Below are 27,922 nucleotides of genomic sequence, written 5' to 3' on the forward strand. Positions count from 1 at the left end.
TTCATTTTAAAGTCTGGTTAGAGTGATAAAGAAGTGTGGAAGGTGGATGTGGGGGAAAGGGCAGCTCGTATACATCAGTCAGTCTTATTCCTAGGGCATCATGGCTCTTTGTGTGTCACTGACATTCAGCAGGTGAACTCTGCCTTTTTCTTCCGCTGATGTCTAATTTGAGACAAGTAGCTAATTTCAATTTTTTTTTTTAATTCAAAGCCTAAAGCTTTTTCTAGCAGATTATCAAGTAGTTGTATGTTTAGGTGTTTTACTTGGGAGGTTAACTATGTGACTTTGTTAATTGTATCTTTTTGAAGGGGGAAGTTGCTGTTCAGGCATAGCTTTATCAGCTGCAGTCTATATAAATGGATATAAATTATATAAATATAAATGCATGAGTGCTGTCCTCTACATGCATCTGAGATCTGAAAGCTGCATGTAGTTTGGTTTGGAGGTTCAGTATTTTTTTTCCTGGTCTCTCATACTTAATGAAGTTCTTCAAGCTTGTTACAGGTACAGATTAATTCTCAGGAAGGTAATTGATCTATACCTAGAGAATTTGTTGTATGTAGGAGTCATACTGTCTTTGTTATAAGAACCTGATTAAAGTTCATGGAAGCATATAATGGGGAATTAGGTGGTGGAAAAAGAGGTATCTCTATGCTTGCTTTGTTTCAGATTTACTTTGGTAATGTTTGGCTGTCTTTGCCTTTATGCTGTCAAAAATGTCATTATTTGGATCTTTCCCAATGTTTTTATTCAAGTGATAGGAAACAGAAGGGAAGGAACTAATTGGGATGAGTCTAGGAAACATGCTCTGAATACACGTACAGCATTTGTGCTTTCTTATCCAGACTTCCAGCATGTCAGATGTGTGATGGAAGAGAGATCATGGGGAGTCCAAAATGGATTTTCATCCCTACTGCCACTAAAGCAAAGTGTGTGTATTTCTGCTTGGTGAGGTTCTCTCAAATTCTTGCTTTATGAAGAGGAGCTTGTCTTGTTAGTTCATGAGTAATGGCTACATCCTACTATCTCTTTTGTCAGCAGAGGGTAGGATTTCCTCCTACACACAGGGAAAAAAGAGAAAATTAGAAAGTGATAGAAGCTCAAATGAAAATAAATGTGAGAACAAACAGGCCAGATTAATCACTGGTTCTGTAAGACAGCAGTTCTTTTTTTGGGTGAGAAAATCACTGTCTTCTTGAAGTGCTATCTTCAGGGGGCCCGGCAACACCTATGTTGTTGGGCAGAGGGTATGTGCATGTGTTGATGTTACACCTTTGATTAAAGCAGAATGGAAAACTACCTGCAGTCCTGAAGCACCTGATACCTTGTTGCTTCATTGAAAGAGGCTAAGGCACTTAAAAACTCAGTAAAATCCTAAACTGTGAAAGCTTATAATTCTATTTGTGCCTCAGCATAATTGTGACGGCAGTGTAGGTGGCAACAATTTAAACAAAAGCACAAGGGGAAATAGTTTGTGGTGGATTGTGGTGATCTTTTCCATTGTTTTCTGTACTGCAGTCACTGCAGCAGTGATACCTGAGCTGGCTATGAGTAATTGGTATGCACATTGCTACTGGCAGAAGCCTTTCATTGGAAATGGTTGCAGAAAATGTTATAAAACTTTCTATGAAGTCTTACAATTACATGAAGTTTTTTTATTCCCTGCAGGTTAAAAACCTTTCACTTTTCACTGTTCGGTTTAACTTCAACACTTGGAGACTGGAGTCAGTGTTTTTTTTTCAACAATTAATCTGTTTCATGGTCTGTGACAGCAAGTGGTCAGTGAATGTTTATTTCCCCCTTACCCCAACAATTTGTTATACCATTTGAAATACAGTCTAAACACACACAATAAAAATAGTGCATGTCATGTTGAAGTTGAGATGTTTGCTGAGGCTGTGCAAAGCAAGGGCTTGTTTGAAAACTGTGTGTTTGTTAGATTGTCAGCACCTGCTATCATATTACAAGTGTTCAAATTTGAAATGAAAGTATTCCTTTGTCAGTCCTGAAATATGAGGTATCAAAATGTTACATGGAAAGAAATACTGGACAGTCCTTTTGATATACCTTTCCACTACTGTTACACTAGTAGGGTTTTTTTTTCTTGTGGGGGCAGACAGCTTAAAACATCCTTAATAGGGAAGTGTATGAGCTTAAGTGGTCATGATCTCCATTTGAATCATTGCTAAGAGTTATGTTAGAAAACATAGGTAGTGTTGCATTGCTGACACTTTATTCTACTGAATGAGAAAATTGCTGGTGAGCCAAGCCTTTTTAAAATTGTCTTTTCCCCCCCACCCCCAATCTGGAAAGCCAAGTAATTTGTTTTCAGGAAGCTACTTTTGCCTTTTTCTTATTTATTTATTTGTTAGCTTGGTTATTTTGTTTTTCTCTAGACAACAGTGTCCACAAGCATATTGAGTTTTAGCTTTAGTTGACTTTCATATTGGCAGTCTAATGGCAAGATTTAGATGTAAGTTTATACAGAAAAGACAAATAATACCAAAATAGAGAGGGAAGAAAAAGTACTCCTTTTTGTGTTGGTTTTTTTTTGTTGTTGTTGTTGGTTTTTTTTTTTTTTGTATTTATTTAGATTCAGAAAACTCATATTTTTAAGGTTAAGGTGAAATATTAACACATTTCTGTTGATTTTTCTAGTCTATATGATAATTACTGATTTGTAGGAATGAGGACTTGGGCTGAACATTTTGTTGGTTGATAAATTGATTCAATATTTCAGATTTGCTAAGTTACAATTTGTTAGATTTGCAAGTTACATAATTTTACCAGAAAAAACAAATCAAATGTGATCTTTATCTTTCAAAATAATTTGGTTGTGTATATCTTCGCTAGGATCTCTGTTAATTTCTTCAGTTCTTCTTTACAATAACTTACCTGACTCAAGTTTGGGAACTAGAGAAAAATGATATGATTTCTCACGTGTTTCCTACGTATCCTGAAAAGGGTAAGATTTCCTACGTAATTCGCTTAACATCTATCAACGCCAAAAATAGATCTGTGAAATTCTTTCCAATTTTTTGGCAGTTTTTCATTTTTAATTGTGCTGTTTTTGTTACTTTTATTTCTAATAAAAATGTATAGCTGATGTTTAAACAAACTAGGCTAGCATGAAAGTGGGACTTTTTAAAATCAAAGCTAAGAGGGGGAAAAAAAGGCTAAAAATATTTGTCAAGATTTAAGCAGTAGAGAGAGAGAGTAGTCAGTTTCTGATGCTTTCAGTAAGAGCCTCTCACAAATTAGTACTTTGTTCTTTTTATTTCAAATCTTCATTGTAGCTTTGCTTATTTGACTACATCTATTTCTTTATATTCAGAAAAGTTACCTTCAGCAGTTCAGGAGAACTTAATTCCTTGCCTATCTAGTGCAATCAGAAATAAGCTTTGACACACAAGGAAGAGTAAGCTAAACAGCAGAAATGCATATGAAAGTACTGTTACATAAGGAGGGTATTTTTAAATGATGCTGGCTTAGTTGTGTGGATTTTGTAAAGGCACTCATGGTACTGTAAACACATGCAGTTAAAAAAACAAGACTGTCTTAAGCATGAGAATTTTTCTGTAGAGATCATGGAGGGCTGAGAGACTAAATCCATTTTCAGTGCTCTTCCTCATTTTACTTGAAAGGTTGGAGGGTTATTCACTGGGGTTTTTTGCTGTGGTTTTTACTTCACAGCCAGATTCAACTTGCACGCAAGTTTCAAGAGCGTTCACAATTTTTTTTTTTGATGCTTTTATTAAAATTAAAAAAAAAGGAGAGAAAAGGATGAACACAGAAAAACTTCGCTACCCCTAAGGCATACTCAAGATTCTGAAAATACTTTTCTGAGCAGTGTCCATCATAATGGAATCCAGATCAGACTAGGAGCACCTGTAAAATGCATTTGCTTTCTTCCCTTGTTATAATAGCAAGATGTGAGCTTCAGGTGTGTCCTTAGGCTGCATCCAAAGGAGTGTGGCCAGCAGGACAAGGAAGGGGATTCTGCCTCTGCTGTGCTCTGGTGAGACTTCCCCTGCAGGGCTGCATCCAGCTCTGGGCTCCCGGCACAGGAAGGACATGGAGCTGTTGCAGCAAGTCCAGAGGAGGGACACCAGGGTGATCAAAGGGATGGGGCACCTCTCCTATGAAGAAAGGCTGAAAGAATTGGGATTGTTCAGCCTGGAAAAGAGGTTCTGAGGTGATCTTATTGCAGCCTTTCTAGTACCTGAAGGGAGACATCAAGAAAGATGGAGAGATGTTTCCAAGGGCATATAGTGACAGGTCAAGGGGGAAGGGATTAAAATGGATAATAGTTTTAGATGAGATATTGGGATGACATTCTTTAATGTGAGGATGGTGAGGTAATGGAACAGGTTGCCCAGAGCAGCTGTGAATACCCCATTCCTAGAAGCCTTCAAAGTCAGGCTGGATGGGCTTTGGGGCTTTGAGCAACCTCGTCTAGTGAAAGGTATCCCTTCCTATGGCAGAGGACTTGGAACTAGATAGTTTTTAAGGTCTCTTCCAACCCAGACAATCCTAGAATGGCCTGTTCTGTAATTCTAAATATGGCTTTAATATTTGTTGATCCTATCAAAAAGATAAAATGATCATAGATTAGATAATGGGGAAAAGATGGAAAAATTAATTCTAAAAGAACATTCAAATTTTATGCTTTGATGTTGGACAAGTAGCTGAATTTATAGCTAGATAAGCAATCCTGAAAATTGTCAGTAAAAATGAGTATGTTTTTGTAGTGTTCACTTACTGACCACTTTATACTGTTCTTTGTTTGATTTTGATGTGTAACTATTTTGAACATGTTTTTGAACGTGTTGCAGTTCCTTGAAAGCTTTGATCCTAGCATTGAATCCCAATTTGTTTACTGGATGACTTAAATGATCCCTACAGGGAGCTGAGAATTGATGCATACATTTATCCAGAGCAAATCCTTCTTTGAAAATTAGCTTATGGATACATTGTTTACATTATTTTCTTTACAGAAGTACTGATTTTGATGGCATATTTTTCAACCATGGGCATCTAAGTACAGTGAAGTTAAAATTTTTTTCATACTAATGTTTTACTTGTTAAATTTATCCATTTGTGGCAAAATGGTGATCCACTTCCAGGGATCAAGTACTTGGTTAATTGTCTATACTGCTACATATTTTTCCCATCTATTGTTTAGCCATACCTACTCTTATATATTAGGATCAAATACTGCAAATGTTTTGAGTAACTGTACCTTCAGTAATAATCCATTTATTTCCAAGTAGTCTTGTTCCTTTGCTGAAGTTACAATAGTTTTATAAAATGTGAAGCATCGCAAAAATAAACAGAAAAATCATTCGTGGTAGCCATACTTTGCTGTAGTGTATTACTTTTTATAGACAAAAATAATCAATCTTGTTTGCAAGAAATGAATTCCAGTATGTATGCTTAAGCAATGTGCTGTTGTACAACTGTTAGTGTATTCATCTGTATATAATACTTTATGGAGTCAAGCAAACAATACTTGCAGATTAGTATCTTATTGTATCAGAAATTTTAGTTGTAATTGCTTCAAAATCAGTCATAAATACGCATTGAGACAATGATGAAATTATGTAAAATATCAAATGTTCCTGTCAAATTGGCTGAGTCATATTTCTCTCAACTCTTCTCTTTTTGTTATTTTAAATTAAAGGAACTGTTTTGCAGATACAAGACAATTAGAAATAATAACACATTTCAGTATTTTTACTTTGAGTAGTTTCTACTCCATGAAATTTAAGTTGGCCATCTATGGTAAAGGACTGGACAACAGATGGCAGAGTAATGTCTGGCTAGTGATCTACTTCATAGTTTAAAGGAGTACAGGCAAGGACATCTAGTTTTAAAAACAGACTAGAAGAATTAAATTTTCAGAGCAAACTATTTAAGAGCAAAAGAATACATGGTATTAAAACTGAATAACTTTCAAGTGCTATGCCTTTGCTTTAAAATATATCTGATTTACCAAAACCAGTACATTTATTTGCAGTGCACATGGAAGATTTTACCTAGACAGTGTAAGTAAGAGGTTTGCATACTTCTGTGTTTCTTACTCTGTGTAAGAGTTTGCTTTTGGTTTTGTGCTGGCATCCTCATAAATCACAGCTCTGTCTCTGTCTTTTGCTCTTTCTGAAGAAGAAAGAAATTGTTGTTGGTTTACCTGCAGGGGATGAGTTACAATTCTGTTAAAAAACCACTTTGAATATTACCTTATTTCTGAATAAAACAAGTTGTTTCTCACACTGCTTTTCAATAATGAGCCTTGTCTCTACCTCACTTTCTCCTTGCTTATCATTTCAGTTTGCATTTCAAAACCTCTTTGGGTTTTGAAGACTTTTGAGAAATCTTTATAGACCTTATTCTTTACTTCAGTTTTCCAAGGCCTAACTTCCTGTTTCATCACACTTTTGGGTTTCTACCATTTTTGAGGATGGAATAAATGAAGAGCATACCAAACTGGGGCTTGCTGTATATATTTGTGTCTCTGAGGAATGAGATCAATTTCTGTGGTATCAGTAGTCATCATTCCTTTGAGTAAACGTTTAAATTATTTTTAGGAGATAGTAACACTGCACTGACTTAAGGCTTCCTGTGCACAGTAAAGAAAACCAGAGATCTTTGAAGTACTGGAAGTCTTGTGTGGCATTTCCTTTTAAAGATTAAAACCTGATATATGTTTTAATGAACCCTTAAAGGGTTCACTAATTAGATGGGGCAAATCATTAACATATTTTTCAATAGCATGAAGATACAGTATCACTGTTATTCTCTCTTGCATTATTTTTATAAGAAGACTTCACAACTATGAACTAGCCTAGACTTTGTCCTTAAGCCTTTTGTGCCCTTCTCACAATTGATTTCTGAAGGAACAAGCTCTTGAGGCTGGACACTTCATAGAGCTCTGACTAATTTTGTAAAGTTAAATAAAAAGCAAAAACTATGACAGTGTCAGAGTAAGGAGAGAAATGGTATCTTGACTGAACAATTCTTGTTCCTATGTAAGACACAGACTTAGTTTCAAGATGGTCTTGGTTCTTAAACTTAGAAGGGATTCTTGAACTTTTTTTTTTCTTAAAAACACTTGAGAAATGGGAAGGTAAAGATTTGGAAAACAGTATTTCACAGATGTCCTGGGTTGACAAATTTGCTCTGAACCGGGACAAAATTTTACAATAAAATTTCATGACCTGATAGAAACTTTTTAAAACTTCCATTTGCAAATTAAATTTAAAGCTTTTAGTCTGAGGTGGTTTAGGTTGGTCTAATGGTTCTTAGGGAAGTTGATGGGCGTTTTAATGACTTCAGTGGGAGAGTAATTAAGTCAACAATAGAATAAAAAAGAGGAAAAAAATTTACTCAGTGGTGGAGAAGATTCTTAAAAACAAAATACAGAATAAGAACGTTAACCCCTAAGTGGACTTCTTGCAAGTCCTTGTTTCTTTGATGTGTGAAATAAGGCTGCTCAGGGAGCCATAGGGTTTTGTGGTTGCTGTTTTACTCTGGAAAGCTGTCAGTACAGCTCTCGCTTTATGGGCTCCTGTGCCTCAGCTGCCAGCTGCACCTCCAGCAATAGTGGATTTGTTCATTGCTCTCCCTGCAGGATCACCCATCGGTGCAAACTTGATCCAGATCAAGTGTAAGCAAATAATAACACTTCTGTTGACTTGATCAGAGCGTGCAACAATGCTGCTTTTCAGCTTTGTGGTGGCTGTGGTAGCACAGTTGATCCTCTGTTCAGTGTAGGTTTGAAACAGAGTTAGGCTTAGAGTGTTTTGAACAAATTCATACAGAAAAGCTGGAAAACTCTAGTGCTATGCATCGTGTGAATGTGTGGGCTTTTGATCTAGTAATTAAGCAGCCTAATACCCATTTACTGTCTTGAAATATAGATCAAATCCCTGTAGTTTTCAGTCTTTATTGATGAGAGGACTTTTTGCATAGGAAAGAACTTGCTCTAGTTCTTTCTCACACTGCTTTTCAATACCTTATGAGCCTTCTCTCTACCTCACTTTCTCCTTGCTTATCATTTCAGTTTGCATCTCTCATTCTTTGCCCATTGCAGTTCCTTGCTCAAACTTCATTCTCCAGTGCTGTAGTGGCTTTATCATGGAAGCATCACTATATGTTTAGCTTTAGAACTTGATTTATTGCAGTTTTTAAAATTGTAGATTCCAGAGTAACTTTCCTAGAAAGAAAAAATTTGTATGTACTGCTTCACAGTCTTTTTTAGTAAATGTTTAAATATTGATATGATACTAACAATGAAAATAGGTGAGTCTTTTTTTCTTTTCCCTAAGACTGCAGAGTGATAGGACATAATTTCTCTTCAGTTGCTTATATGGTAGAATGAAATTGGAGATTGATGAGCTGAAGAGACAATTGAAGTAGCTTTATATAAATTATAATGTGGACTGCCAAGTACAGGTTGAGCTGTTAAAGTGGACATCACAATGAGGTTAGGATTGTGTCTAGAACATTATAATCTGTGCAGTTCTTTTATATTTACTTGGTTGCTTGCCACTTTCAAAGATTTTTTTTTGAGATTTTGCTCAATTTCTTTTGTTTGGTTGCTTTCAGTAACAGTATACCAAGATTATATATATATATATATATATATGTATATATATATATTTACTTGTTATTTCTCTGGAATTTAAGTGGGTTTTTTTAGCAAGCCCTGTTTAATTTAGCAAATCTGGTCTTGTTTCTTGGGAACTATCTTCTTGGGAACCATCTTTACCATCAAGTTAACTGTCATTAACTTGAGTGTGTTCTGTATTTTTTGTATAAAGCAAAGGTGATTATGCTTCTACTGCAATTCATCAGACAGAAGGAACTTCATGCCCGCCACATGTGCTGCCACCATCAAGTTTCTCCTACTGCTCTTTTCTTAATAAAGCTAATGAATTCAGAAGGGAAATACTTCATAACCACTTAACAATTTGTGTCTATTTTATCATTTGGAACCCTACTTCCAACAGTAGAGATAGCTAAGTTGTGAAGATCCAAAGCTCTCTTGATTCTGTAGGATCATATGATGGTTTGGGTTGGGAGGGGACCTTAAGGATCATCTAGTTCCAGCCCATCTGCCATGGGAAGGAACACCTTGTACTGGTCCAGATTGCTCAAGGCCCCATCCCACCTGGCCTTGAACACTTCCAGAGGTGGTCCACAAGTTCTCTAGACAACCAGTTCCACTGCCTCACCACCCTTAAAGAATTTCTTTGGACTGTTTAATCTAAATCTACCCTCCTTCAGCTATAAGGCCGTTAACCCTTGTCCTATCAATACATGCCACTGTTAAAAGTCACTCTCAAGCTCTCTTGTAGGTCACTTATATGTACTGGAAGGCACTAAAAGGCCTCTCCAGAGCCTTCTCTCAGCCCTTCCTTGTAGGAGAGGTGTTCCAGCCCTCTGGTCATTTTGGTGACTCTCTGCTGGACTTGTTCCAATAGGTCCCCATCTTCCCTGTGGCAGGGGCCTCAGAACTGGATGCAGCACTCCAGGTGAGGTCTCACCAGAGCAGAGCAGAGTGGGAAAATCCCTTGCCTTGCTGGCCACATTGCTTTGGATACATCTCAGGGTACAGTTGGCTTTGTGGGCTGCAAGTGCACATTGACAAGACTCATTGAGTCTCTCATTCACTCACACCCCCAAGTCCCTTCCCTCGTGGCTGCTCTAAAAACAACTTTTCAGAATTTCTGAAAGGATTTTGTAAACATTCATTATCTTACTGTATTGCAATGTTTTTGTTCTGTGGTGAATTTTATTTCCAACTGAATTAAAAAACTTAAAAGTAGATGTCTTATAATCTGTAGTCACCATAGCATCATAGTGAAAGAAGAATCTGAGCTGTAGAGACAACAACAATCTTTTTGAAGAGCTGGGAACCCCCTAGATTATATCTAAAGGTCATTTAAATACCCTGGTAAAAATCCCTTCAAGAAGTGTTCCTTGTAACCTGTTCTAGGGACATACTGTGTTCAGAGATGGGCCTTGGAGAAACATTGTTGTAAGTTTCAGCAGTGGTGTGGAATAAAAGATAGCCCAATAAATTTAGAATAAGAATTGTAATTTCAAGCAATTGTCCCAGTTGTTTGAAATGACAATTATAAGAATGTTTTTTTAAAAGAGTCCAAGAGATTAATCCAGACAACTGATACCTGACTGTAGTATTTTTTAAGTGAAATTTCTAAATTCAATGAATTTAAAGTAACAAGGTCTGGAAATAGAACCTCAGATTTGTGCTCAATTCCAGTAAATTTGGTCAAAGGGTATGGCTTGTTCCTGTGAGTCATTCTGATGCAAGAAATGGTAATGCTTAGAGGATTATTCTTAGAGATAGTACCTATGTAACATGAACCATGTTGGGAAGAAAAAGTTGAGTTCATTTGCTGTATGAATATACAATATACCTTTAGGTGGCATATTGGTAGGAAATCCAACAGTTTATTTCATGTGATTTATTTCATGTGAAATCAGAAATGGCAGAAAGGAGAGTGCATGTCAACAGTTCAACAAAAGGAAGCATGCACAGTTCAGTAGACAGAAAATTCAGTTTTTTATTTGCCTGTTGCATGGTTGCTATGACCCAGCCTTCCTTAAAACCACTCTTTCTTTGTAACTAGCAAGGTTTGCTTACTTTACTAAATACAAGCATGAAATTTCCTAATTGTGCTTGTGTATCTTGTTTCTCTATGAAGCAGACCTACAGTTTACTTCAGTAAACAGCTGTAGTGCCTCTACTAATGGAAGCTTCTGCCATTCTGGTTTACCATTCAGCTGGTGAGAAGTTTCATTCTCAAGTCTTGTTACAAAAGTGTATTAAAAAAAATTAAGACTCACTTCATGGCAACAACCTGGCAGATTTTTATTCTTAAGTTTTCATCAGAATGTAAGAGTGAAATAATTGCATAGCTAGAATCTTAAAGGTTTGGTGGTTTTTATTTAAGAAACCTTCTTTAAAAGCAAGTGTAATTAGTATTTCTTAATAAAAACACATTGCTTGCTTTATTTACTTTAAAGGTAGCTGTGGTTATCAGGTGTTGTGCTGAAGCTGTATTTAAGATGAACAACTTAAATTTCAGTATGGTAGCACCTGATTATTTTATGATTTACTAACAAGACAGCTGGCTGGTTCTTTTGAAGGTCTTTTCTTGGGTTCCTTTTTATTAAATAGTAATGTAGACTAAGTTTAAAGAGAGTAAAGCTATAAATCTGAATTACAAGTACTACAAGTGAAAACTAGAAGCTTGGACTGTTTAATTTCAAGCTTATGGATTCTAGTTACCAAAAGGAAATAAACTGCAATGGGAAGATTTCTGGTTACACTTCAGCATACTTTGGTATGTTGAAAGGCAGCATACCTGGGTGGTAATGCAAATACAAGCTTCCCTTAGAACACATGTAATATTATTTTAAAGAATATTTGGGCAAAAGAATACTGTTTTCCAAAGCTGTTGAACTGTGTAAGTCAAGATCAGCTCAAGTACTGGACATAGAAATAGTTTGGTGAAAGAGTAGCATGTTCCAAACTTTTAAAGCAACAGGCCCTCTGTTATATCAGTCAAAACATGATCTTTTACTCTATGAGATGACAGATGACATCAGTTGGACTTTGTACTATATATTTAAGGGTTGAATACAGGGGGAAAACCCAACCAGGGTGTTCCAAAGGAGGCTAAGGAGCAAAGAACCAAGTAGATTTAAAAAAAATTACTAAGGTAACATCTATTGCTCTTACACTTGGCTCACTTTTGTTGAATGTTAGTGCTGCTGTAGCGTGGATTGTCTTTGTGTCTCTTCTTCCCAGCACATAGATTCCAGAAAGAAAAAAGCATTATGGGAACCAAATTTCTAAAGGAATTTAGTAGGAGAGGGAGAAAGGAATTAGTCGTCTCTGTCATTGTAGATTGGTAGTGGTCCAAATTGTCCTTGAGCTTGTTGTGACAGGACAATGGATACCAGTTTTAAATTAAAAGAAAGTAGATTCAGAGTAGATAAAATGAAGATTTTTTTTTTTTTTTTATGCTAGGAGTGGTTAAACACTGGAGCAGTTTGCCCTGGAGATGGTAGATGCTCCGTGTCTGGAAATGCACCGTCAGGTTGGTCAGGGTTCTGAGCAGCTTGGTCCAGTTGAAAATGTGTGTTTTTTGCAGGGATGTTAGACTGGGTGACCTTTGAGTGTCTCTTCCAAGCCAAGCCATTCTGTGGTTCTCGCTCAACTGGACTAGTTTGAGAGTTATGTCATCTACTGACATCATTATAGTAACAGGGTTCTTTTTTCTTGCCATGGAGTTTTACAGCAAAACTGCTTCAGTACTTCTCCAGGTGAAGAATTTATTTTCAGTACTGATCTTTATTAGAGTATAATATTATATGATGCTGAAGTAAGATTCTGTGGGGAATCTGAGTCTATTAGAAGCAAAAATTTAAATTTACCTTTTTATAAAATGTTTTCTGTTGGTGAGACAAATCTTAGAGTTTGAAAGCTTTATCCAGATCATTGACAATAATAGCAGTATCAGCCTCTGCAACACAGTTAACACCCAGAATGGAAAGTGGTTTGCTGTGCAGTGGTTTGGCTCATTGCTTGTCCTTGCCAGGATGAGACTGGGCTCTAACAGCAGAAGAATGATAATGTTTATAGTTTGGAAGAAATTATTTTGAAGATAAATATAAAATTTCACTTCTTTCTTCTGCCTGAGAAACAAAAGAGGGCAAATGTGTCTGCCCAGGGAAAATATATATTTGGAAACAGTATTCTGTACATCCTGTTTGATTATTTGACTGTTTCTTAACATAAATTTTGTCGTAAAATATACATCTGTCCTTACTCTGCCTTTAAAACGTAGCTTGCAGGAGGATCCTAGAGAATTTCTGCTTTTGTTGATGGTATCAGTATTGCTTGCCTGGCATTAGGCACAGCTGTTTTACCGTTTAATAATTCTATTAAAACTAAATTTGCAGACTACTTGTCCTTCAGGTTGTGTTTCCTATTTATTCCTGTTGGGTTTAAGGTTATTGACTGACATTAATACTTGTTGCTTTCCAAGGTTTCCTATATACTAATGCTATCTTACTGGTCTGACATTTACTTGCAGATACACAATTTTCTATTTTAGTGGTTGCTGTTTGTCTCCTCTGCTGAGTCAAGATGGAAGTATTGTCACTGACTCAGTTCTGTATAACCTTTTGTTGTTGTTTCTTAATCTTCCTCTGGGCTCTGTTCAAGGTCCACAAAACTTGTTTGGATCCCTTCAGGTAGAGAATTGTTTATACTAAAAGAAGGTGATGTGAAGTTTGAGCGAGCGTCCTTTGAAGTGCTAGACTGTTTGCTCAGTCTGGGAGGGGAGTGGCCTCTCAAACTGATTAACTGGAGTCACCCAGATTACACAGTGGTAATTTCGTTCTTCTGCTTAGTGTCAGAATCTGGGAACCTTCTTCTGGACAGCCTCAGTTACTTGGAGGAAGAGTAATATGTAAGATTGTGTGTAAAAGACATGCAGAGAAGAATGGTCTGCTCAGGCAAAGAAAAGCAATATCAAGTGATACCGAGAGATCTTGAATCTTAGTATCTGTTAGGCTGCATGTAGAGCTTTTGTTCTTGAGCCAACAGTGACAGTTCTGACGGCTTGATATATGGCAGTTGCCTTTTTTTGTATGTTTAAATAAATTCATACCTTTTTTCCTTTTCTTTTTTTCTTTTTCCTGGCTTCTTGAACCCTGAAAAATACCTGTTGTGAGGCTGTCATCTGTTGAGACTTAATTTGGGAGCAGGATGTTGGTGCAGGAGTAAGACAGAAGAAGACTCTGCATGTAGTTATTGTGTGGGAATCAGAGTGGCCAGAACTTGTTGCAGTGGAACAAGGCACTTCTGCTTTACTGTATTTTCTATCCATTTGTTATTTTCCCCTGTCATCTTCCCTTAACAGCATTTGCTGCTGTCCTTTATTTTGTTCATAAATTGCTTTTATTTCAGATCCCAGGTTTTATTTAGCTAAGCTAAATAGGCTTTTGGCAGAACTGCAGTTTTTCAGGCTATTTTTCTGGTACACAACAGTTCTGTCATAGTGCTCCCTGTAGGGACAGTCTTACCTGGGATTTGATGTGCACTAATGGTCAGTACTCTACTTCTGTGGAGGTACTAAATTGGCTTAAGCAGCCTCATGCTTGCCTCTCTTGCTTTGTAGGGCATACTGCCACCACCTTGTTGCCAACACAGCTATTTGCAAAGCTGCTTAGCAAAACATATGTTAAAACTCTTCTTTCTTTCCCAGGTTGTCAGCTAAATAATCAATTACATTAGGAATAGTGTCTTACATGTTTGGTATCCTTGGCAGTGAATACTGAAATGATCCATGTGTGCACATTCAGTTGACCATTAAATGGCAGCATGAACACTTCAGACAGGCATTTGTCTGAATGTTATAACAGAACAAATTGGTGCCATGCTGGGACAATCTTGACTGCTACGTAAAAATTAATAGAGCAGGGAAATGCTGTAATTGACTTACTGTTCAGAGATTTTCTGTTGCTGAGCAATCTCTGAAGCTGTATCGATGACAGGATTGGAGAAAGGAAGAAAAGACAATTCGTACGTTTTTTTTAAATACTGAATCAGAGAAGTTTATAGCTTTGGGTAAAAGATGTTCATATATTCAAACAATTTTTGAACCATAGTTCAAAGATTATTTATTGCCAGAATGAGTTTATTTACTGCTCCTTTGAAATTACCTCTGAAATATCTCAGTGCAGCTGTTAGACTTGGTCAGCCTGTTAGAAACTGTTTAGGCTGTTGTTTCTGTCAGTACTTGCTTTCTTAGTTGTGGTGAAGTTATTCTGTCTCTCTGTTATTTCAGGACTAGTAGTTATACCATTGACAGTATTATTTTCATCAGAAATCTCTAGAAGAACACAGAGTACAGAAGAGACTGAAAAATCTTAGGCATTAAATGTCTCAGAATTGTCCATTTTATCATACTTTTTTTTTCTTAATGTCTTGTTTTGTGTTTCTATGTAATGCCTTCAGTGTATCAGATCTTCTATGTGGCCTGTTATCTGTTAGAAAAATATGCATATATGTCATCAATACTGTAGAATGTGTTCTGTACCATTATGCTTATTGGTCTCTTAATTCACTAAATGAAAACTCTTCCTCTGTTGCTATATCATTCTTCCTTATTTTTAAGAAAAAATAATTCAAAACCAAGCAATGTATTACTGTGAAAGAGTTTGTTTTTCCTAGCTTGTTTTCTTTTTTTTTGTCTTCTGCATGTACATAGAAATGTAAGAGAAATGCACCCAGAGTTGTATGATTTTAAACCGTTCATGGCTCTTTGATATTCTTAGGCACAGAGCTGTACATGCAGTAAATGGAACAGTTTGATTTTACATTTGCCTGATTGGCTTTACTGTCAGGACTTTCTGGGTGGCTTGATGAGGCTTTTTTTGTGTTCATGCTATACAGAACCTGTATAGAAGTTCAGGATGTAATAAACCAAAAATTTGACATTTGGAAGAAAAATTGTGAGCTAGAAAACTAGGTTTTTTATATCAGTCTTCATTTTGTGTGCAGTCTTAACAATTCCAAATGTTTTTTCTTACTTGGTGGTTAATTTCTCCTCAGTGCAGTTAATTTCTGTTCTAAAAGACCAAACTTTTTTTATCTTGCTTAGAAACTTGTAGCCTTGTCCTTTGTTCATCCAAACAGGTGTGTCTTTAGTTTTTATCTCAATTTATATTACTCTGATGTCTTTGTCTCTTAGTGCTTGATTCAAGAACCTCAAAATTAGTTAAAAGCTTTTCATTACCTTAGGTCTTGGGCTGTAAGTAAAACTGTTTTGTTAGCACAATAAGAAGTAAAGGTTGAAGGCTCTGGTGTGGGGTTTCAGATGCTTAGAGGACTGGGGGTTCTGGGCTGAGAGCAACTGGAGTTTGGGAGAAGGTTCTTTGGTGTGAGATTGTTTGATTTCGTGCCTGAACTGTGATGGGAAAAAAAACAAAGCAGCCTTGAAAACTGTGCTTTTTACTGACACAATTGCTCAGGCTCACAAAAGATTGCTGATGTTTTTCAGTCTTAGAACCAACATTGTCTTCTTGAACCTAGAAGGAATTTTCTGTGCAATGTTCTTCCAAAGACTTGCTTGTTTGCGAGACTGAGGAGGATTGTCTCAGAAGTGATAGTGCAACGTTGTCAATCTATTGCTAAAATAATCTGAGTATCAGAGAGCAGCAAGCATTGTTGCACAACTCTTTTTTAAAAATATTTTTTCCTATGCTCTATTAAGGCTTTATGATTATTAATCAAAGCTTAAAAAATTGCAGACATTGCTTTTGGTTTCCAGCGCTCATTACATCTTTTGAGATCTGAAGTTCTGTGACTGTCTGGTAGTATTTATGTTACATCCATGTAACCTTTTAGTTTTTACCTTCCCCTTCAATAGAAAAGAGCCTTTCAGTTTATGGGTCTGACAGCAAGTGTGGAAGCTTTGCCAGTCAGCTCATTTGTTTTCTTGGCTTAAATGTCAGCCAATTTAACCAGACTCATACTGTGTTTTTTCACTTGGCAGTTGAGAGAACAGAGCCTTTGATAATTAACAAGGAGTTATTAATCAGTACGACATATCTAATCTAGGGAGATCTATCAAATAGTACATCTCTGTAGATTTTGCTGTTTGATACTGTTTGAATGTAGGTGGGAGTGAATATATCTCTACATTTTAAAGAATGTAAACTTGCTGTGGTTACCTAAGTAAAGCTTTTTGAGTCCAGAGAAAGAAGATAAGCATAGGACTGCAAAATTTGATCTTTTGGGCAAATTTGGTGGTTTTCAGGGTTTTAAATTCAGTACCAGTAGCATAGTTAAATATGTCTGTATTAACGTTCAATATATATTTTTTACTTAAAAGATTAATTTTCAAAAACCTACAAACCCCTTGTACTAATTTGTGTCCTTCATTATTCTTTAAAGGCAAAGGGATTGGGGGGGAGGGGCGTGAAGATAAGGAAAAGTATTCATATTCAAAATAAAATTAGGACAGGGTAATTTCCCTATATTTCCTCTCTTTGGAGTGGTTCTTCCAGTTGATGATCTAGATCAGGAGCTGAATATAGATGCTCTCATTCACTTAAGGAGGAGCCTGTTTGCCTGTATTAACTAGTAAGACTATCCTCAGATAAGAAGTTAACCTTTGTAAATACCTTTGTACCTTCAATTTTGAGTATTTGTTTGGCTGTGATTCTGTAAGTACATAAAAAAGGGCTTCACTGGGAAAGTTCAGTTCCGTATTGAGTATTGCTCATAAAGGAAAAAGCTGTGAGGGTCCTTTTGCCCTTTTTGCACTGGGGAGGTCAGACTAAGCTGAGGTATTTGACTTCAGTTTTCTTTCATCAGTAATAAAGGCCTTGTTTGTCAGTTGTTACTTATATCTGTACAATGTCAGTTCTTTGACCCAATGCAGCATAAAGCTAGTAATTTTTTTAGTAGCTATGCTCCTGACAAGAGAGTCTAGTTGACCATTCTTGTGTTTTTTCCAAAGGCCAACTGTGGAAAAATGCAGTAGAAAATATTTTTCACTGATGTGAACAAATGCCAGTTGAGACAAATGCAAAAAATAGATGCAATGACTAAAATTCCATGTTTGTAATCCATTCTTATAGAGTAGAATTGCGATTGTAAGGAGGTACATCTGTACTATATGTGAATTTTATGAGTGCTCAAACTGGTTTTTCATTATGTTGGATAAATTATCCATATATTTCTCATTAGTGTAACTAATAGTTTTCTCTGTGTTTGATATGCACCATACTGATATCAGTGGTTGTGTCTATTTTTTAAATTCGGGGAGATTGAGAACAGTTTAATATAGTGGAAAGCTGGTTTTCTTTTTAGAATAAGGGGACAATATCTTTGACAGATGTTTCCTATATTTGTTTGTAATTAATACTGTTTGTAGCACTCTTGAGTTTTTCAGGCCTCTCTTTCTGACACAAGGAGTTCATATATAGTGCTGTTACCTGTTTTCTTTGATGTCTTGTGCCTGGGCTATAGTTTGCTAACCCATCTTTAAGAGCCATGCTGCATCCATGCTGTTGCTCATGCTGTTAGAGTTTCTGATTTCCTCCCCCTTCTTACAGGTGAGTTTTCCAGAACAAGAACTGCCTTTAGATGTTTTGAAAATACCGTCTGCCTTGTAAAAGCCTGTAAAAACAGTCTGGCTGCAACTTCAGTGTTTATCTAAGTGGAAAAGTAATTTTAAAATGCTTAGTGTCTATGTAGATGGAACTCGATGCAATATAACTTAGGGAAATAGAGGAGTCAGCACTTAGACTGATCCTAAGCTAATTGAAGTTGAAGGACAGGTTCCCTTTGACTTCAAAGGACTTTGAATCCAGCAAAATCATAGTGAGCTTTTGTTATTTGTGACCCTTGTGAAATAAACTGACTAAAATTTAAGGTGTTAAATAGCTTTATCAGTTTTGAAAATTTTAACTGAATTTGTTTAAACTTACAAGGATTGAGGACACATAGTAATTGTGTATGAAGATCGTAATGCCTTACTTTTTTAACTTCCAAGAAACTAAGAGTCTGGGAAATTGAAGGAAGTGGAAGGGCTTTTGAGAATGTTAGCCATTGGCAGTGTAAGACCTCTGAATTTTGGTGACTGTGAGTGCGGTCTAGCTGAGTTACTGTTTTGGAATCAAAGTGCTTTCATGTCTGTCTGCAGCACAGCCTGGGTGCTGTGAACATATGTATGTGTTAAATGAGAAGTGCTGTCCTTCAGGCATCGTGGGAGGGATTGGTGTGAATCAGAGAAAGAGAACCAAAACACACATATTTAAATTTAGTCTTACCTGGATCAGTTTAAAAAATTGATTTTGTTTTCAGAACTGTATTATAAAGATCACTTTTAAAAGATGTTGGGTTCAAGACAGGGGTTTAATACTAGTGAAGTGAACTGAGTTAATGACAGTGAATGTTGGAAAGTAGAGAAGGTAGATTTTAGCATTGTTTTCAAGGATTAACTTATATTACTTTTAAAGACAAAAAGAACAGTTTTTCAGGGTTAGACTGCAGATTGTTTGTAAGAAGCAGCAGTTCCTTTAACACAGTTTTGCTTCTTTTATTTCATATCAGTATAAGGATTGAACAAATATGTCTTTGCCAGCTTTTGTAGGTTGTATCAGATAGTGTCATATCAGATTGCTTGTCCTCATTCTGTCTGCAGGAGACTAGAATTTGCATTAGTTGCATTCAAGTGTATGCCTCTATCTACTGTGACATCTGAAATACTTGATTTGGGTATGACTTACTCAGAGTAGAGAAATTTGCAGAATAGAATAGTCAAGCCTGTGGGCTCTGTTCTAAAGCTAAATGTAGAAATAACTGTATTCTTTTCACAGTCATTAAGAATTTGAGAAAACATTGCTTCTACATGTATATTGCTAATCAAGTAACTCCATTTTGGATTTAAACTAGATTTACTGTTAAAGGGAGATAAGAAGTATGCATCTGCTATTAAGTGATGAAAATGAGTATCAGACAATTTGGACTTTTCTGTGAAAGCGCTGTCATTTTAGAGAACCAGTGTTAGTTTTGGATTGTATGCATCATATTTTCAAAGCTTTGTTCACTGATGTCTTGTCTTAAACTTCCAAGAATGAGCAGCTTCTGCAGCTGGCCATGACAATAAAGAAGTTGAAAAGAGGACATTCTAAGTGCTAGATACTAGTCAATACTTCCTTTTTTTTTTTTCTTTTCTTCTTTACAATTCTGAACTAGCAAGAATACTGGTGCCTTAAGGGAGAAAAATTTGTTTTCATATCAGCGAGCATCTTTTCCTTTAAAAAGCTGACATACATTTCAATAGAAGAGAACATTCTGTCACATGTGGATTCCCACTCCTCATTCTGTTTCCCTGTTAAATTATTTGAAAATCAAGCCATGAATTAATTCCAAATGTTAGCAAAAATGGTTCTTCATTACTCCATGAAACCCTGCCATAACAGGAGAAATGTTGTAATTATAGTAAACAAAGTACTTCGGGATTTTTTAATTAGCTTGAGATTTAAAATGTTTCCTGGATTTTCTAATCCATATATCTGTTAATTTATATGTAATATTCTTCAGCAGTAGACCTTTTTGATTAAAAAATTGTGTAGGTTTAAGTCCTTGCAGGATCAAAAGCCAGGAATAGCATGTTTCTCTTTAAAGGCACCTGTTTTTTCAGTTGCTGCCCAAGTGGAAAATTGGAAAGAAATTGTTGTGCTGTCAAATAGCTTTAGGGCATTACATAGCTAAAAATTGCATGTATCCTTTTTTGAGAATAATACAGGTAGGAAGATGCAAGTTTCAAAAAACATCATGGGACAATTGAGTAAAACTACACATAAATGATGTGTCCTTGCAATTTTTTTTACAAAATTTGCCTTATTAGAGAAACATGGGCATTTATTTTGAAAAAGTTTGAATGCAGAAATAAAACACTGTCAAGTAAGATCTTTGTAGCCTGGTCCTGAACAGGAAAAATAAATGTTCCCTCTGGATTGCTATCTGAATGCAGTTTCTTAACAATAAGAATATCCTGCTTTTGACTTGAGAGAATAAAATTATTCATACTTAGGTGTGGCTTTATTGCACATACAGCAGTGCATTAAAGGGGCAGTTAAGAAACTGCTGGCTTAACTTTATCTACAGCAGTATATTTGATTTCCTATGTATCTCTGCCTAGGGCCTGAATGATTCTGCTTTATTGTAGCTGTGATTGTCTGAGATGTTAGTTACCCTGTTTTGTAATCCACCTGTTTCCCCTTGGATGCAGCTGTTGCTTTGCCAGTGATTTTACTGTTCGTCTCAGACTTTGGAGCTCATATCCCAGTGATCTTTTATCCACCCCTACTGTGTTCCTTGCTGTCCTAAACAATCTAATCTTGTGAAATTCTGCTACCACCAGCAGCCACTTTCAGATTTGTTGTACCAATTTGTTCTTCTTTTTATTATGAAGCAGCTTAAAAAAGAGTAAGTTCGTTGAAATGTGTACACTTAACGGGACGTTGTCAATATAAAATTGTATTCACAATTTGTTATTAAATGTGGATCTTTGGCATACTACTTGTTGCATTTCTCTGTTTAAATGAGAACATTGAGCAAAATTTGATTTTATATGTGAATTATGAATTTTGGAAGGCAAAGAACCTCATGGGAGGGGGGAAAAATATATGAGCATTTCAGACTTCAGTATGCTGTGCTTGTGTTGAACACTGCATATGTGATTCTTGGAGTCTATGAGCAGATGAACAAGTTAGAGTGAAATAACATCAAGGATGAACTGTCCATATGGAGTAAGGAGAGACAGAACTGCGCCTCTTGTTATGCAAGGGCACACGGATGGCCCACCACAAAGTTCACTTGCCAGCTCAGACTTGTGGCAGCATGTTTATTGACCTGGACCTTTGTTATTATGGTTTATTATGCTTACAGCTTTCTAGGGACAAAGTGCCTTCTGCTTTGTTCCTAGTTCCATCCTACTGCTTGACTCTTAAGGGAAACATCCATCCTAGCCAGAGTTTTGTTACCAGACCCTGGCCATCCTATTTCTCTAGGTGGGATGGTGTTTGAGAACTGCTTTTGTTTTTAAGACTTTCAGCATTGTCCCCTTCTTCTGTTTGTAAAAAGGGTAAAATAGAGAGGAGTTTGGTAAGTTTTCATCATAAACAATTGGGCTGAAAAAGAGAAAGGGTTACAGTCTTCTTCTCCTTAGTGGGATTAGTGAAAGACACTGTGGAGAAGGCCACAGAGCACACACTGATCTAGTTCTCAGATGACTGTTTCCTTTATTATTGGACTGTAAAATTGATTATGAAGTTAGCTGTTTTTCTAAAACAAAAATCCAAACAAGTCCGAAGGTTCTTTTTTTTTTCCAAATAGAAATAAAAATTGCAAAAATGTATGGGCATCAACCTCTCAACACATTCATCTTCAGTCCAGTAGAGTAATCTTGCTTAGGGGTATTATTTTAAGTATAACTTGCATATTGCCCAAGTTTTCTGTAAGCCTTCCTGCATTTTTATGTCAGTCAATTAAACTTCATTTTCTGATTACCTAATTATTTCTCACTTTTTGTTATTTATTTTTGTTTTCAGGCTTCCTTAAGCCAGACTCAATATCGATAGAATGAAAAAATTTAAGAGAAGACTTTCCTTAACCTTGCGAGGAAGCCAGACCATCGATGAATCGCTGTCTGAGCTAGCAGAACAAATGACAATTGAAGAAAACAGCAGCAAAGATAACGGTAAGCATGTCTTTTACTTTGTAGAAAATGTAAGAATTTTGTCAGGCCCTATTCAAGTGAGCATTGCTGGGGTTTATTTAAATTTTCACAGTTGCAGGGATTTTCTCTCTAACCTTTTTTTTTTTTTCTTATATTCCACTACCCTAGTTCTTTCAACAGGTTGATATGGTATTACATACTGGTTTGGTTTGCTTTGATATTGAACTGTCATACAGCTATTTATCAAAAGCTACCTAAATTTATCTTTTTATGTTGTGTGCACCAAGGCTTATAGATGCTCTTGCAGTATATTGAAATCCATTGTATGGGTTTAGTGAGTCTCACATCAGCTTCATATGGCTTCAAATTCAGTCTGTTCTCAAAATCATTATTTAGTAATATGATTGACTAATTGCTTAAGCATTCCGTATAAAACTGTTTACCTTACATTGATGATGCAGTGCAGTAGTCTAAATTTTGTCATCTCTTCATGTCTCTCAGAAGTACTTCTCTTCACCACTATGAAGGTGACTAGAAACATTCAGGATAACCAGCTTGTCTCTGTATTCTTACATAAGTCTTTGGCTGATCCCATAGATGTGTTGGCTGCTGTGAAGTCCCCATTAGTGATGATGCCGCTTTTGGATGCAATCTGCAGTAATAATGACTGGAAGAGGTTTTGTTGCTTGTTCTGCTTCCCGGGCTGCAGCATTTAAGTCGTATTTCATCTTCAGTGCTGATTAGTGTTATTTTTTGCTTTGCTGATATCTAAGATTTTTTTGTTTATCAAGAGATCTGAATTTTATTTTTGCCCCACTTCACAACAATAAAGGATTCTGAGTTTTCCCATTGAAAACTGACAGGGCCAGGAAATTTGAGTAGAGGTAGAGATGATGGAATTTGCCCTGCAGATTTTTAAAGCTCTGTTCAAGATACATTGCATAACAAGATTTTGAGAGCAGAATTTACCTTTGGCAAAACAAAGCTAGTAACGTTTTTCATTTTTACCTTCAATCCCTGGTATACTCATTGCTGTTGCCCTGTTTTTAATATGGACCATGCCCAGTATTTTGAGAGACAAGGTTTATTACAACTTCTTATATGTTGATATAGCAGGTCTACTCTGCAGCAACAATTGCAGTACTTTTACACTATCTGTTAAGTCGGTTTTGAGACACTGAGTTTGTCCCACGTGATTTTGCTTGTATTCGCCTTTGTTACTGATGCATATTTTTTCAGACCTGTATATACTTCTGCAAGATTGATTTCGTTATGTAAATAAGTGCAAAGAATGTTACTTTCATGCTGAGAAATGAACATTAAAAAATTGTTACCAGCATCATTGAGTGTACTGAACTGGGTTGCTGAATTGATTCATTGAAACTGAATCCAGGAAGAATAAAAAGATTTTACCTTAAACTGGACCATGTGCTGGGTATCAGCTCGAGGGACAGAGAACACAATTACCTGTTTACAGAAGCATGAGCTTATGCCATCTTAAGCCATCTGTAAAACCGTTTGCAGCTTGTAATATTTATCTGAGAATAATCGCAAACAGTAAAACTTGGATGTCTGCATGCTTGTCACCAAACTGTGACAAGCTTATCTTGTCAGTAGATATTTAAAGGGTTAAAATAAGTAAAAAATACAATTCAAGAAAATGTTCCTAATTGCAAATTACTTATCTAGCTTTTAGTGCTCTTTTTATTTTACTTTCCATGGTAATTCATTGGCCAAAGGGAATCTTGCGTATTAAAATTGTAATAATGACATATGCAATGTTTATACCTGGAGAACATTGTTGGTGCCTTAGTACAGTCTTCTTGGATACACTCAAGGTGTTGTAGAACCTCTTAAAAGAAGACAAAGAGTATAAACTGTACTTTGCTGTGCCTAATCTTTAACTCATCACTTCATGTCATTAAAAAAAGTTTTACTGACCCTTGCTACCTTTTTTCAGATTCTTCCAGAAAGCAGTTATTAGTACTTGTGCTATCTTTCATCTTGCAGATGTGAACAGGATACTACATTGTGGATTTTTGTTTTCCTTTGTTTTTCCTTTCTGACCCTACTTTTCTTAGAAAGTAGGGTTGGAAAATGCTTGCTGCTCTAGCTAGTCTTGCTTTTCTAAAGGATGCTCTAACTTTCCCACAGATGAAGATATTTTGGAAAGAGTATTTTTCAGACAGACCACAGGGATTGGGCTTTGGGTAACGATTGTTGAAAAAACAGCCAAGAAATTATTTTTCTCTTTTGGTGAAAGACTAGTTTAGTAAAGAACATTGCCTGGAAAAAATCCTTCAGTGGGCATTTAAAAAAATTTGCTGACAAAGGAGTGCTTCAATGAGAAAGGTTTTCCTTGGCGTCTTACAAAATCACAGTACTAAAAAGCCTGCACTAATTGTAAATATCCAACTGAGACGCATGAGAGGATGTAGTCTCTTGAAGAATATTTTAAAGTGATAGCTGCACTATGATCTTGAAAGTACATCCTTTACTGTGGTGGTGCTGAACTCAGGAGGCAGGAGTAACCATCTCCTTAGTTCTGCATTTAAGAACAAACAGCTCCTTTACCCTGTGGAACAGAGAAACAAATGTGCCCAGTTAAAAGGCTTTGAATCTGTTCCTGAAGAAACTTAATGTCTAGTAAATCAAAGGCATGCCAGTATATTAGTCTACAGAGATTTAGAGTCAGGGATACAAATAATCTTCAGAAAGTGGTTCTTCATATGTGCTTTATTTTCAAGCATTACATCATGAACTTGGGAAATAAGAGTTGAAGGGGATTGAAACTGTACATTTCAGGTCAGAAGGCAAGACTAGATCCTGAATGCTGAAGGCCTTTACAGCAAAATTTAATTCCATTGTTATTGTCCAATTCTTTTGTTTTAAGTTTTTCTTTCTAGTAAATCGATCATCTTGTCTCCTGTCATTCCATGCTGATGGCTGTGTTCACTGAGGTTTATAATTTTATACATGCTATTTTTTTTCCTTCCTGGGAAACAGCTGTGTTACTGGGTTATGGAGATTGTAGAGACTGTGTCCATACAAAACCACATCTGTGCTGACCTAGAATCCAGACTTATCTCCATCTGATTTATATCCTGCAAAATACTTACATATATACATTTTTATACAAATATGTATATAGACATATAGAGATATATTCTGTAAAAATCCTTGTTATAAGTTGCAGTTCAGCACTGCCATTCTAGATGTAGATCACTTGTACATAGTATTAGGGACCTTTCCTTATGGTCAGCTGTTTGCAATAACCTGTGTTATTGCCCCCCTGCCAAATGTTTTTTTCTCCCAAAACAATTGCCTGTGATTTCAAGTTAACTGCAGCTCCCATCCAGAGGCCCACCTTGTCATTTGCTGCATCTTTGAGTGGGTTGTTTCAAGATTCAAAGAACAGTACTCCTAATGTAGAACAAATTGTCCCATTTGTAGTTCACGGCCACAAAAATAGATCCATAACTTTTGATTTCTTTGCAGTGCATTGGTACCACTGAATCAGCTCCCCTTTTGTATGCAGTCTCATTTAATACACAGCCTCCTTCATCGTGTGGTGTCAGTACAATCTCAGTATGCATCACTCATCCATGAGCAGCAAAATGGGATTAGCAGGGATCAACCCATATTGTTCAATGCAGTAGCGCAGAGCTGTTGCACTGAATATAGAACAACCATTGGGCTTGAGTTTTTTGGAACACCATCAAATTATTTAGTGACCAGAAACCTATATATAATTTAATCTTTCATACAAATTATGTTCATCATAATTGGCTTCTGGGTGAGGAAGCACTGCCAAATCAGGTCATAAACCATAAAAATAGAGGGACCAGTGAAATACCTAATAATATATCTGAAGCCTTATGAACTGTGGACTGTATGAAGTATACTTCGGGCTAGTCTTTCATCTGAGGACAAAAGCTTTTCTTGGTCTCTGGTGTTTCAACATATAAAACCAATTAGGTGGATTTGTTGTTTATTTTTAATTTTTCATACTAACAATGCTTGCTTTTTTAATTCTAGATTTTACCTTAATATATGTATTTTGATTAATATTGACAATATAAAATGATAATTTGTAGGAGTTGATAACTAAATTTACCCATTAAATTTTTCTTTGGCAATGACACACTAATGAAATCTGGCTAGAAGTGACATCCAAGTCATGCATATTTAATGCCTAATTAAGTGTAAAATTTATGCAAATACTTCAAACACATATGATCTCTAGTGAAAGCAAAAAATGTGGCTGTATTGTCTAACATTATGAAATGCACTATCACAAACTCCAAGCATGCTTTTAAGAATAATTGCAAGACACATTCCAAAATACAGCCACAGCTCTCGCATTAATTTATAAGTAACTTGGAAAGCCGTCTATTTTGTTGGGGTTTTTGGTACAGATAAATACACATGTGCATAGTAAACAAAAAAAGGTGTCATTCTGATAGAAATGGCTACATGAATTTGTAAAATAATACTTATCTTCATTTGGTCTCTTTTAGCTCAGTGATGTGATCATAGGATCCAGTCTCATGAACACTTGCATAATTTTTTTGTAATTTTACAGGTGTGAGTAATAATGGAAGGATCAGCTACGGTAAAGTGCGTAAGTGTTTTTTAGGTTTAAGGCATTAATGGCTAGTTAATACTGGATAAGAGGGATGAATGTTTTTACAATTTAACACATTGCAATACTGTCTCAGAACATCCAAACGCCTTTGTAGTTTTAATCATTTCATGTCATCTTCAACAGAGCTGAGAAATTTCCATTCCATCTGCTATGTGTAATTCCTTGAGTATGGAAGGAAAACAGTGTGTTGCAACATATTTTCAAGACAGTGTTCTTGAATTGAAAATATGAGCACAGAAATGCTTACTGGTAATAAATTGGTAAAATTTCTCTGTTGATGTTGGAGGAAAGTATCAGTATGAAGATGTGGGTGGGTAGAGGGAGAAGAAATCCCCAGAACTGCTAGAACTCATTCTAGAACTACAGATTACTGTGAGTAATTGGTAGCTGTCACAGCTAAACACTGATCCTTGTACTGTCCCTTACACTGTACTGGCAATGTTTTTATTATAGTCTGTATGTACTCTTCTGTGCTGTGGTTTGCATCCTTTTTTGTTATTACTGTTCAGTACGGTTTCTCCATCCCACGTATGCTGCACAACATAGTGTTCTTTCTTCCCTTCTGTTTTAATTTGCTTCTTCCCACAATACCTAGAGGCTCTGTTCATATGTGGAAGTGCTTATAAAGTGAAATGAGCATGAAAATTCAGTGCCTGAAAGCATGCTGCAGAGACCCATAGTCTTGGAGGGCTGTGTGGGGGCTTTGTCCACTCATAAATGTTTCCTTAGAAGTAGAGTACAAGTTTGGCAGGGAACATAATGTTTAGATGCAGAAGTGGACTGTCTTCATACTCCAGATTTTTTTTAGCGTAGGCTCACTGATGAATATGCAGAGATGCTTTTCAAATGGTATTCAGGTGGAGTCGTTAAGTATAGAAAAGTAAAATGCACATAAGTAGCCAACACTGTTTCTGAAAGTAGGACAAAGAGGAGCCAGATCCTCTCTTCTCTGGTTTGGTTGGCAGCCTGGTCT

General features: G+C 36.3%; 1 protein-coding gene across 3 annotated transcripts in view; it reads left to right on the forward strand.

Moving 5' to 3' along the window:
* The window catches only part of CDK17 (cyclin dependent kinase 17), a 90,765-nt gene that overhangs the window by 13,852 nt on the left and 48,991 nt on the right, over nt 1-27,922 (forward strand). For 2 of the 3 annotated variants that reach the window (XM_063154851.1, XM_063154852.1), the window contains 2 exons: nt 22,174-22,322; nt 26,887-26,925. In XM_063154851.1, coding sequence (XP_063010921.1) covers nt 22,205-22,322; nt 26,887-26,925 — 157 coding nt within the window. In that variant the 5' untranslated portion in view covers nt 22,174-22,204. The remainder of the gene's footprint in view (nt 1-22,173; nt 22,323-26,886; nt 26,926-27,922) is intronic. The other variant, XM_063154853.1, reaches the window with a different exon arrangement.

The sequence above is a fragment of the Melospiza melodia genome, chromosome 4 (assembly GCF_035770615.1).
Source record: "Melospiza melodia melodia isolate bMelMel2 chromosome 4, bMelMel2.pri, whole genome shotgun sequence".
NCBI classification, from domain to species: Eukaryota; Metazoa; Chordata; class Aves; order Passeriformes; family Passerellidae; genus Melospiza; species Melospiza melodia.